At 48.2% G+C, this 11,812-nt stretch overlaps 1 protein-coding gene across 2 annotated transcripts; it reads left to right on the forward strand.

Annotated features, from left to right (window-relative positions):
• The first annotated feature begins 3,426 nt into the window (after positions 1 to 3,426).
• SLC31A2 (solute carrier family 31 member 2) lies at positions 3,427 to 11,812 on the forward strand. 2 transcript variants are annotated; one of them, NM_001034556.1, is given in 4 exon segments: positions 3,427 to 3,540; positions 7,387 to 7,453; positions 9,525 to 9,714; positions 10,775 to 11,806. In NM_001034556.1, coding segments are annotated over 4 exon segments (432 nt in total). In that variant the 5' UTR covers positions 3,427 to 3,534; the 3' UTR covers positions 10,944 to 11,806.

Here is an 11,812-nt window from a genome sequence, read left to right on the forward strand (position 1 = left end):
GCCTGGCTCCTGCTTTTCCCAACCTCATCAACACAAAGTCCACATCATACAGAAACACACAGGCACACTCTATCTCTATATTCTGCTAAACCTCCAGTGTGCATACCCCCCCTATGCCACACAGCCCAGATGCATAATGTTGTGTTATGTATTGCTGCTGCTGCTGGTGCTAAGTCGCTTCAGGCAAGTCGATTCAAATCAGTCGATTTTCCAGGCAAGAGTGCTGGAGTGGGTTGCCATGTATGTGTTATACATTATGCTACTCATAGCATATATATATATATATATATATATATATATATACACACACATATTTACATGTATATATATAACAGCAGAGGTTTGTGGAAGAACAAGGGAAGTTAGCTGAATGAAGCTACATGGCAAAAATCCTAGCCATAAAGTATTCAACCCCAACCTCAAGCTGCCTTATAACTGTAGATCATTAGTATATGAAGGGGCAGTTAGAGGTCTTCCATTCCAGAAAGGCCCAGAGAGGGATAGCAGTGCCCATGGGGTCACACAGCCTTATCTGCACATCAAAGCCAGATATTCTGCAGAAACAATATTTTGTAGACTTTTCATGAGACATCAAGTTCCTCTACTGAACCTCAACAGGAGAAATGACTGGTTGGATTTTCCCTCCGCCAACTGAGCAGGCATGAGCTGAGCACCCAGTTTAAAGGGGTCCTGGCTGATCTCTGTGATGACTGAGGCAGCACCGTCTTTTCTGACCAGGGATTCTGTCCTGTCCTGGGGCTGTAGGTGTGTGCTGGAAAGACAAAGGGCAGATTCTCTGCTGTTTCTCAGAAGGGGAGCCTACTAGTACAGAATCCAGAAAGAATCTCTTGCCATGGACTGAGGCTTGGCCATCTATGGTGTTACCTTTATGAACTGGGATTCTGTTCTCTGCCTGGGCACCAGAGGAGGGACGTCTTTGGTAGTTCAGGAAGTAAAGGGGCACTTTAGAACTTTAGGACTGTTATAATCATAACACACATGAGGAAGTGAGAACTAAGTGTGAAGTTCATCAGATTGTAACAAAGCCAACAAAAATAGTCAAATGAATAAAGCTGTGTTGAAAATCCTTCAATGGAAGGTTGGGGAGTACATGGGAGCCTGCTAGTGTGAAGGTTAAGTCCTCTTATTTCTGTTGCCCAGGTGAGACCCAGAGAGGTGAGAAATTATACCGAAATCACCAAGCTCCAGAGGCCCAGGTGCTTCAAGAATACCTCTCCTCCCCATTGCTTCCTCCATGGGGCCTGGCAATCCCTGACAGCTGAGGCCGTCCCCCTGAGACCCCCTCACAGTGCTGGCCCCATGCTCTTCCCTGAGGCTGCCTAACCCCTGATTTCCCTTAACACTCCCTATCTTTCAGACTGAGGCCCTTAGAAGCTGTGTGACCCTGCGCAAGTGGCTTGACCTCTGAAGGGACTTCCTCTCATAGTGTTGTCGAACCCAAGTTCATGCACCTGGAGCACAGTGAAACCAAACAAACCAAAGTGTCAGAGTTTGAGCAGAGAAAGGTTTATTGCAGGGCTGAGCATGGAGAACAGGGCAGGTAATGCTCAAAAGGACTCAAAATCCCTAACGGGTTTCAGGGAAGCATTAAAAAAAAAGTTATTTATTTGTCTGTATTGCATCTTAGTTACGGCATGCAAGGTCTTCCATGTGTCATGTAGGATCTTTCCTCTCTAGTTGTGACACACGGGTTGTAGAGCACAGGTTCAGTAGCTACAGCATTCTGGTTTAGTTGCTCCATAGCATGTGGGATCTTAGTTCCCCAACCAGGGATCAAACCCATGTCCACTGCATTGCAAGGCAGAGTCTTAACCATTGGACCATCAGTGAAGTCCCTTTGGGGAAGCATTCTTAAAGACCAGGTGAGGGAGAGCAGTTGCAGGGTGTGTGATCAGCTTGTGCACAGTTCTCTGACTGGCTGATGGTGAGGTAACAGGATGGTATCACAGGGGTCAACAACATTAATCCTCAGGCTCCAGGAGGTCTGGGGGTTACACACTCACGGTCACCTAACGTTAACTTCTTCTATTTGGTGGGTTTTAGCATCTGTAAAACAACTCAGGAAATTTGCATCAGATACTGTTATCTAGATACTTCAGGAAGGAACATAAGATTCTGTGACTGCCATATGGCCCATTTATTTTTTAAGTTCTTACCAGTTTCTTCTGACTCGGTACCCAATTTTTGTCACTACATGTTCACCCTTTCAGTCAATAATTCTTGAGTCAGGTTTTTGTGGCTCAGGAGAGACTTAGGAGACGAACTTTTCTACAAAGATGAAGCAGGCAGAGGAGGTGGGGAGGGTCCGTCCCAGGAAGGAACCACCAGATCCTGTTCAGTTACAACAGAACGGAAATATTTGCCACTAAGGATGACAATGGCTACCATTTTTTGAGCAAGCTCTGACTGCCAGGTTCTCTGATGAGGATTTAACACGCAAGACTTCACTTAAGCCTTACAATAGCTCTATCACATGCTTCTATTATTCTTTCCATTTTACCCACCAGGAAACCAAGGCTCAGAAATGTAAAGCTGGAGGTCCTGCAGCCAGTTCTTGTTGGCGCAGGATTTGAAATGAGGTCATATTCCAGGTTCAAGGTCTGCTAGTGCTGCCTCTGGTAAGGTTTCTCTAAGAAGCCACTTGCCTCCTAGAAGGACTGGCAAAGGGTTGCTGCTGCTGCGGCTGCTAAGTCGCTTCAGTCGTGTCTGACCCTGTGCGACCCCATAGAGGGCAGCCCACCAGGCTCCCCCGTCCCTGGGATTCTCCAGGCAAGAACACTGGAGTGGGTTGCCATTTCCTTCTCCAATGCATGAAAGTGAAAAGTGAAAGTGAAGTCGCTACTAAATATATTTTAAAGTAAATACTGTTAAAAGTCCCTCATCCCCTATAAAACTCTCCCCACCCCAAGCAGGATGGATGAAATGGACAGAGAATACAGAAAAACGGCTACACCAATAAGAAGAAAGTTTACCATCCTAGTTATTAAAGAAATACGAATTAAAATTACAACCGTGTATTGCTTTTCATTTCAGATTGGAAAAGACAAGAAGAAGAAAAAGAAGAAGGATGGTTACATGAAAAGCTTGGGGCGTAATTTCTTTAATTTACTTCTAACTTCTTGTTATCACGTCCAGAAGATGGACTTAACAGGTGTTAAGCTGTTTATTATAACAAGCAATAAATCCTTTTATGATAATTGGAAGACAAGTCAAGTGCAAAACAGGAAGGGGCCCAAAGGGAAGGCAGAAGGGACCCCGCTGTGCTGGCGGCTCTGGCCCAGAGGCCGGCTCCGCTCCCTTCTTGGAGCTCGGCAGGAGGTCTGGCCGGTGGGTGCGCCCAAGGATGCGGGGAGCACTGTGGGGACCACAAGTCCCAGGCGCCCGCGCGCGCGCCTCGCCCGGACCACGTGACCGCGCAGCCCCGGTCGCGATCGCGGCGGCTGTCCGGGCTCGGAGCCCCAGTCCCGAGCGAGCAGACGCGGCCACGGCGCCCGGCCGCCCAGCACGCTCACCATGGCGGTGAGTCCGGGCGCCTTCTGGAGGAGCGGACGCGGGGTGGGCGCTGGGACCCTGGGGCAGGCGACCCCGGGCATCCCGCGGTGCCCGCCGCCCCCGGCGGTGAAGGGGGTGTGCTGGCAGCTGTGTCAACATCGGGAACAGGAGAGCTGGCCGGGGCTTTGGGGTTTTTTATTTGTTCCTCCGGCTGGGAGTCAGTCCAGCTTGACTAGCAGTCACTACGCGCTGGTGTGGCGCGGATGAGGGTCGGGGTGCGCTGGGTGAAGACAGCGGGGCGGGGCCTCCCCCTGCTCTGGGCGCGGTGACTTGGGGGAGATTGCGGGGAGACGCCCATGAGGAGGGAATTCTCGGAGCGTTTCAGCCGGCGGCTGGGCGCGCGTACACACACCCCCGGGGCGGTTCCCTGCCTTCGCAAGTTCGTGATCTGATTCTTTCGGAGAAAAAACGAGAAACAGACCTTGCCACTTTCCATCCTCTTACACTTGGGTTAGAAATAGCATTTCAGATAAACTAGTTTTCTTGGTAGAGTTCACCTGAGCTGGAGAGAATTGACAGCTTGCAAACTCTTCGGTCTACGAATAAATCATGTACACAGTTTTCTTCCTCCAGGAAGAATGTCATAGAATTGAAGATTCAGGAAGCCAACGCAGGTCTTTTAGTCAAACGCACCCACCCAACTCCCGACGGCCCTCTAAAAGGGGAAACAGATGGGAAGGGTTTATATGAAAAGTTCCCCAGCCGGGCAGTGATAGGACTGGGACCTTAATCTGCCCCTGAACTCTTTGGCTTATAAATGAGGGCACTTGTTGTTGTTTAGTTGCTATGTAGTGTCGAACTCTTTTGCGAGGCAATGGACGGTAGTTTTCCAGGTTCCTCTGTCCTTGGGATTCTCAAAGTGTGAGTAACTCCAAATGAGAAAATAAAGAAGAACCAAGTCCCGTGATTGCTGTCATTTTCCCCGTAGCCCCTCCCCACAGGGTGGGGCCCTGAACCAGACACAGATAATTTAGCTACTGGAGGCCCTGGTTTATCCAAAGCTGTGAAACTGGAGAGGCCCGCCCCTTGAGTGTCGGACCACAGGGCTCTTTGACTGAAAACTGCAGCTCCAAGTCAGGGTGTGCTGATTTGAATCTTTTTCACGGGTGAAAAAGCGAGAGAGGTGAGTCTTTGTCCCTCCCTCGGGCCCCTCACTCCCCAGTGGGGTGGACGCTCTGTAAGGACACTTGTGGCTTGGAAAACCTGCACTGTCCATCTTCCCTGACTGCTTCCTGCTTCAGAAGACGTCCTAGCCACCTGCCTCCCTGGCTGGGTTAGGTGTCTTCCAGGCATCTTCTGTCCCCAGTTCCCCCAGCCTCCACAGGCCTCCCCCTTGCTGAATACATAAACCTCTTTGTACTATTTGTTCACTCCCTCTCCTCTAACAAACAGTTGCTCCTTGGGGGTCAAGGACTTGCCTCATTTGTCTCCAGCCCCTGCACCCCTGGCACAGCTCTCAGGGGTGTTCTGATCTACTGCGAAAACTGTTTGGGGTCCCCAAGATAGCTGACCCAAGCCTAAGGATGACAGAAGGAACCCAGTTATGGAACCTCTCTGATTAATTAGCCACAGGGGATATTCCAGTCATGCCAGCTGCTTTATCAAATGAACTTGGAGTGGGGGTCAAGGTGTCACACCTCACTCCACCTGCAGAGATGGTGCTGTAGGCTTCTGAAATTCCATGAGTGCAATTCCAGTGTAAATGCAGTTTCACAGGATTACCTGTACCTATTTGTTTTTGCATATCAATTTTTTGTGAACATTTTGTCTCCTCTTTTTGAAATCGTGACATAGGGTATCTCTGGGTAGTAGGACTCAAAATAATTTTTTACTTTCTTTTTGGTACTGTTTCAGCTTTTTCCATTAAGCAAGTATCACTTTCATATTTGGGACATAAAAAGCTATTTTAAAATTATTCAACATAATTTTTAAAAGACTGTCTAGGTTTCAGTTTTCATCTTACGAGGTTTTGGACAAATCCTTTCCCCTTTTGGAACTCCTTTTACCCATCTGCACATGAGAAGTGGTTAGAAAGGGACTAGAATCGGACCAGATCAATGTTTTTCACATTGAATTTCAGCAGAGCTCAGACCTCTCTCCCCTCTTCACCAAAAGCCCTGTGTTTTATATCATGGAGTTACAAGGAAGATTTTATTTGTCAGTGTTCTGTGGGGAAAAAAGGTGAAAAACAGGTGACTAAAAATTCTCTGAGAAGATGTTCTGGAGATACAATAGCATGGTGACTAGTTAATACAGAACTGTAGATTTGAAGGTTGCTAAGAGTAGATCTTTAAAGTTCTTATCACGAGAAAGAAACATTGTCATGATGGACGTTAACTAGACTTCTTGTGGTGACCATTTTGCAATATACACATATATGGAATCCTGTTGTACACCTGAAACAAATACATTATTTGTCAATTACGTCTCAATTTAAAAAAGTTTCTGAGGACGCTTGTCACTCTGGCATTTGAAGATTCTAATGTTTGGCCATTGTCTTTGAAGGCGAAGTCTTCCACCAACTGATCCCAACTCAGCCAGGATCTGCTTAGCTATGGTTGGGCACTGACAGTGCTTCTGCTGGTTGAGGTCTTACCTGGTGACAAGAGGGAAACACCCCTTCCTTGAGAGTGTGAACTGATTGATTTCTCTGGCTTTAATCTTGCCAATCATTAAGCTTGATGCAGGCATTTAGAATCCCACTCAGTTCCCATCTTGTCCTCTTCTCTTGGTCACTGAGAGGCAGCATAGATGGTTGGGGCTTTGGCATCTAACTAGACTCAGGTTTGAATCCCAGTTCTGCCAACTTATTACTACTAGCTTTGTGACCTTCAGCAAATTACTTTTCAGAGCCCAATTCCCTGTTTTCTTTCTTATACGATGGACCTAATTGGCCCTGCCGCATAGAAGATTGTGGTGAAGTGAGACATTATATGCAAAGCTCTTGATGCCACCCAGAACACAGGGTGGACCAGCTGCTCTTTGAGAAGAGCCTTCAGACAGATGCTGCGTGCTCTTCGCTTCTACCTTCATTCTTTCTGTAAGACTGAGCTTGTCAAGGGCAGACACATTAACCTCTTTCCATAATGCTGGGCACGGGATTAGGCTCAGCAACTGTTCAGTGAATTTTGGGTGAACAGGTGTGCAGTACACACTGAAGACAGCTGACCCTGGGCTCATCCCTGATACGCACTGCTGGAACAGAATGGCTGGGGCCCTGGGGGTAAGAAGAGGCAGTCAGTCCTCAGCCTAGCATGTCCTCATTGCCTTTCAAGGGCACAAAGGAGTCATCTCTGCATGACTGAGAGCACTGTGACTGGTTGGCCCAGTGAGGACAGGCACCCCCAAGCACCTTACTTCTACCGGGAACTGTGCTGTGCTCAGTCGCTCAGTCATGTCTAACTTTTTGCATCCCTATGGACTGTAGCCTGCCAGGCTCCTCTGTGGGGATTCTCCAAGCAGGAATACTGGAGTGGGTTGCCATACCTTCTTCCAGGGGATCTTCCCAACCCAGGGATCAAACCCAGGCCTCCCGCATTGCAGGCAGATTCTTTACCATCTGAGTCACCAGGGAGGCCCCTACCTGCAACAGGCCAGCTCAATTCTAGCTCTACTGCTCACCCACTGTGGGACCCTGGGCAATTCCCTGCCCTGTCTGGCTTCAGTTGGCTCTGATGGCTTCTAATGGCCTTTGCAGCACTTAAATCCAGTGACTTTGTTTTCCTGGGCCTTTAGAAGAGGTTTCTGGAGAGCAATCGGGAACATGATTTCCACTGCCCTAAGCCCCCTCTGATGCGGTCCCTTCTCTTTCAGATGCATTTCATCTTCTCAGATGAGGCAGTGCTTCTCTTTGATTTCTGGAGCGTCCATAGTCCCACAGGTAAGAACTGGGAAGCCCTGACTTGTAGATTGAGTACCTCCAGGCAGTGGGAACCCAGGTTCTCATTATTGTTGTGCTCTGTGAACGTTTTCGGGAGCCTGACTCTTCTTGCATAAATATTGAGTGGTAACTTTGCATTTGTAATTCCATTTGGAATCTCTGCCCTTCAGACTGCAAAGAGCTCTTTGTGAGGCCGAGAGAGAGGCACGAGGGTGCAGCTTTCCCCAATACGGGGAAGGAAAGGACACCCAGAGAGGGGGAAAGACTTGTCCAGGGACACATAGTGTGCATCAGAGCCAGAACTAGATCAGGTCCTCTTGTTGCCTCCTAGCACCTCCTTCATACAGGGGTTCATTGTCTAGTGTCAGCCCAGAGTAGCTGCTGCAGCCTTTGACCTCAAATTAGACATAAATTTGAAAGAGACGAGTATTCCTTTGACGTGAAAAGGCAGAGTCAGACACTAAATCATGATGGAGTTGTGTTTCCACTTAAGTACTTACATGTTAAAAATAGACTGCTGAGACCAGAGCTTTCACCCCAGGGATCCAGTTGTCTCTGTGAAGAGTCCACGTCTCCCATCTGCCCATTTTCTCTGATCCTTCTATCTCTCTCCAGCTCTTTATACTTTCTCCCCCTATATGTGTTAGACCTGACTCATACTTGTTTTCTTCAGGCTTTCACCATTTTTAATTTCTGAGCTTATCATCTCTGCTGGCAACCTATGGATGGAAATTGCTGTGATCACAATGTACCTACCTACAACCTGGGGAATAGACTATGAAAGGCACTGTAACATAACAGACAGAACAAAGAAACAGAGCAGGAGCCTTGTTTCCTAGTTGAGTAGCTCTGTTTAGTTACCAAGTCTGTTATTACCTCTGTTAACAGAAATAATACATGTTTCTCAAAAAGTTACTTTGAAATAGGACATGTGATTTTGTTAACTCTAGCTTGGTAGGCAGATTGTAAAATAAAAGTGGTAAGAGGACTGTTCTTAGATCAGCAATGATAGTGGCAAAGATTATGAACAATCCAATTCTATAGAGCTCAGGTCCATTTAAAACAATGCCACTTAATGGCAGAAGACAACAAAATTCTGTAGAGCAACTATCCTTCAATTAAAAAATAATTTAAATAAATAAAAGTAAAACAATTTAAAAATTGCTGTGTTTTGGATATGTCAATTCTTAGTTCTTAATTTATTCATTCAATAAATTGTGTTGAGTACCATGAAAAAATGAATAAAAATGGACTGGAAGAAGCCCAAACGCCCATCACTACAGGTATTAATCAAAATTGATGCTGATTGTTAGCTAGGACCTCAGCAGGGGTTGTTGGCTGAAGTCCTCATGGCAGGGTGGCTGGCTTCCCAGAGTGAGTGTCCCAAGAGAAAAAGGTAGGGGAAAAAAGGGAGAAAGCGAGAACAAGGTAAAGAAAAAAAAAAAAAAGCCTAGTTTTTAAGACCTAGCTTTGGAAGTCAGAGAGCATCGTTTCCACCTTTATTGGCTGAGGCAGTCCCAGAGGTCTTCTGGGACTAAAGGGGAGGGAACACAGATGCCACCCCTTGATAGCAGGAATGCTGCCACTGTAAGAATAGCATGTGGGGTGGGATAGAGCGAGGCGGCCATCTCTGGAGAATCTAATCTTTCACAGACCTTATGAAGCCACAGAAATAAGGTGGACCTCCGTAAACTAAAGGGAACCCATGCACCGTGTTCAGAGGACGCAGTGCTGCCTGCTGGGGTGCAGCTGGGGCGGTGGGCCGTTGGGCATGCTCCCCGCCACCACCCCCCACCCACCCCGGGCTTTGCCAGGTGGCTTTTCCTGCTGAGCTCAAAGCCACACTCCTGCAGGCCACTTCTACCAACAATGGGCTGGAAGGGGAAAGAGACAGGAGTTCTGAGCCCAGCAAGAGTGGGGAAGAAGATGCGAGGGGAAGGGAGGAGGAATGGATTCAGAGGGAGGGTGGGGGGAGGTGCCCTTCCCCACTTGTGCCAAGTCCCCAGCAAAGCTGCCAGAAGGGGAGCAGTGTTTGCCTGGCTGGGCTCTGTAACTCAGTCTCCTTTGACAGGCATGGCCCTTTCCGTGTTGGTCATCCTGCTTCTGGCTGTGTTGTATGAAAGCATCAAGGTTGGCAAAGCCAGGCTGCTCTACCAGGCCCTGATGAACCTGTCCATCCCCACAAGCCAGCAGCTTATTGAAGCGGCAGACCAGGATTCTTCAAGCTCAGACTCCCTGCCTGTCAGCAGAAGCCCTCTCAGGTAACAGAAGTGGGGTGGGGGGCAACAGGCAGAGTGCTCACACTCACCTTGAGAGGTAGGCTGGACCCGCAGGACACTTAGCCCCACTTCATCCAAGGGAACTGAGGCCCAGGGACGGACCAGAACTTGCCCAAGCGCTTCCAGTTAGTTAGCGGTGCTGCGGACTACAGCCAGGTGTCCTGATACCCAGGCTGGGGCTCTCTGAGCAGCCACGTGGGAGGCTCCAATCTTCCTGACTCCGGTGCAAGCCTCAGTCCAGCAAGGGTGTCCATTCAGCCCACCCCAAACCACAGCAGGTTTTCTTAGGTCACTAAGGCTTCCAAACCCAAGATGGTACCTGCAGCTCTTCCTATATAAATGATAAAAAAAATTTGTGGTTAGCAGTGTACCAGCTTGGTAGAGGGCAACCTCTTGCTCCTTCCTTCCCTCCCCATTCTGATAGCCACTGGGGATCCCCATTCTGTCCTCTCTGCAGCACTGGCTGTGTTAACTGTGTCTGTCTGCTCCTTAGGCGGGGGCCTCAAACAGTCACAAACCCACTGCAAGGGAGGTGTTTTCATATGGGTCTTACTAATATATGTTTTACTGCTGAGGACATTTCAGTTCAGAGAGGTTAAGACGCTTATGCTGAGCCACAGTTAGCACGTGGCAGAGCTAGAAATTGATGTTACCAGGGTCCATGCTCTTTCCATTGTAATACTTCCTTTCACAGCTCACAATTGATTCGGGTGGGCGGGGGGGGAGTCTGCCTTACTGATGATTTTGTGTAATCCTTTGTCAGATGTGGTTGATCACACATTTTCCCTTTTTGCCCTGGATACTGGGAAACTCAGAGCTCAGTGTGGTGGAGAAATGATTATCCCAAACTCCTTGTACAAGTCCCTCTTCCCTTCTCTATCACTGGTTTCTGACATGTCTCCTTAAAAATAAATCTCCTGGGTTAAGCATACGGATTATAAAGAAGCTAGTCCTATACCTCGGTTGCTCTTTCCACTCCCTGACACCAACTCCTAGCTTCCAGCTCGAGGCCGGCATTAACTGGGCGTTCCTGTTCATCTAGGTGGTTTCTGTGTCACTTCGGCCAGTCTCTGCTCCATGTCGCTCAGGTGGTCGTTGGCTACTTCGTGATGCTGGCGGTCATGTCCTATAACACCTGGATTTTCTTCGGCGTGGTCCTGGGCTCAGGTGTGGGCTACTACCTGGCCTACCCACTTCTCAGCATGACTTAGCTGGTTGAGGGTGAGGGCTCTGGGGGCCGGAAGGACCTGGGGCGCCTCGTTCCAGACCTTGAACTGCCCGCCCCACGTCTCCTGTTTTTTCAGCTGGCTGTTCTCAAGGCATTGCCAGCTCATGGAAACTTTCGGCTGAAGCCAGTGCTTGCTCCCTGGAGTTCTGAGGCCATTGCTGCTCCTCAGCCAGGCTGCAGAGGGCCCTGGCGAAGTCTTTCTGTGCCTTTAAGAAGGCTGCTGTGACAGGAGGTGGGATGGAGACCAGCACCTGGGGCAGATTTCATAACCATGGCAGCATTTGCTAGGACCCCTTTCCCTCTCTTGGGGGGAGAGTAAGTGACAGCTGACTAAAGGCAAAGAAGTAGGATCCTTACCAGGGCTGTGACCTACCCTCCGAATACAGTGAGCTCCTCCCATGGGATGGTGACAGTTAAATAGCTTTAGGTGTCGGGGCGGGGAGCTCTTCATGGCCTTAATCTTATCCTGATCCTCCCCCTAATGCAAAACCAAGAATTCACTGAGTAATATTCAATACTGATGTTTTCTATTTATTACTTACTGCTCACCCATAGTGATCTGGTGGGGAAACATGATTCGTTCCAATAGTGAGTAAGCCACAGGGCGTGTCAACTGAAGATGTAATAAGCCATCAAGCCAAAGCCTTACATTAGTAGAGTTAGGTGGGGGCTCTACACATATTGAACCTTTTCGCTTTAAAGAAAAGGAAAAAATAGACCCAGGGAGAGAAAATCACTGCTGTCTACTGTAATGTCTACATTCAAGTACCTCATGGGCGAGAGGAAAGATGGTCTGAAGCTTTGAGAATTAAAAACGAAATTATTTTAATAAATATATATTTTTAAATAGTC

Source organism: Bos taurus, chromosome 8, assembly GCF_002263795.3.
Source record: "Bos taurus isolate L1 Dominette 01449 registration number 42190680 breed Hereford chromosome 8, ARS-UCD2.0, whole genome shotgun sequence".
NCBI classification, from domain to species: domain Eukaryota; kingdom Metazoa; phylum Chordata; class Mammalia; order Artiodactyla; family Bovidae; genus Bos; species Bos taurus.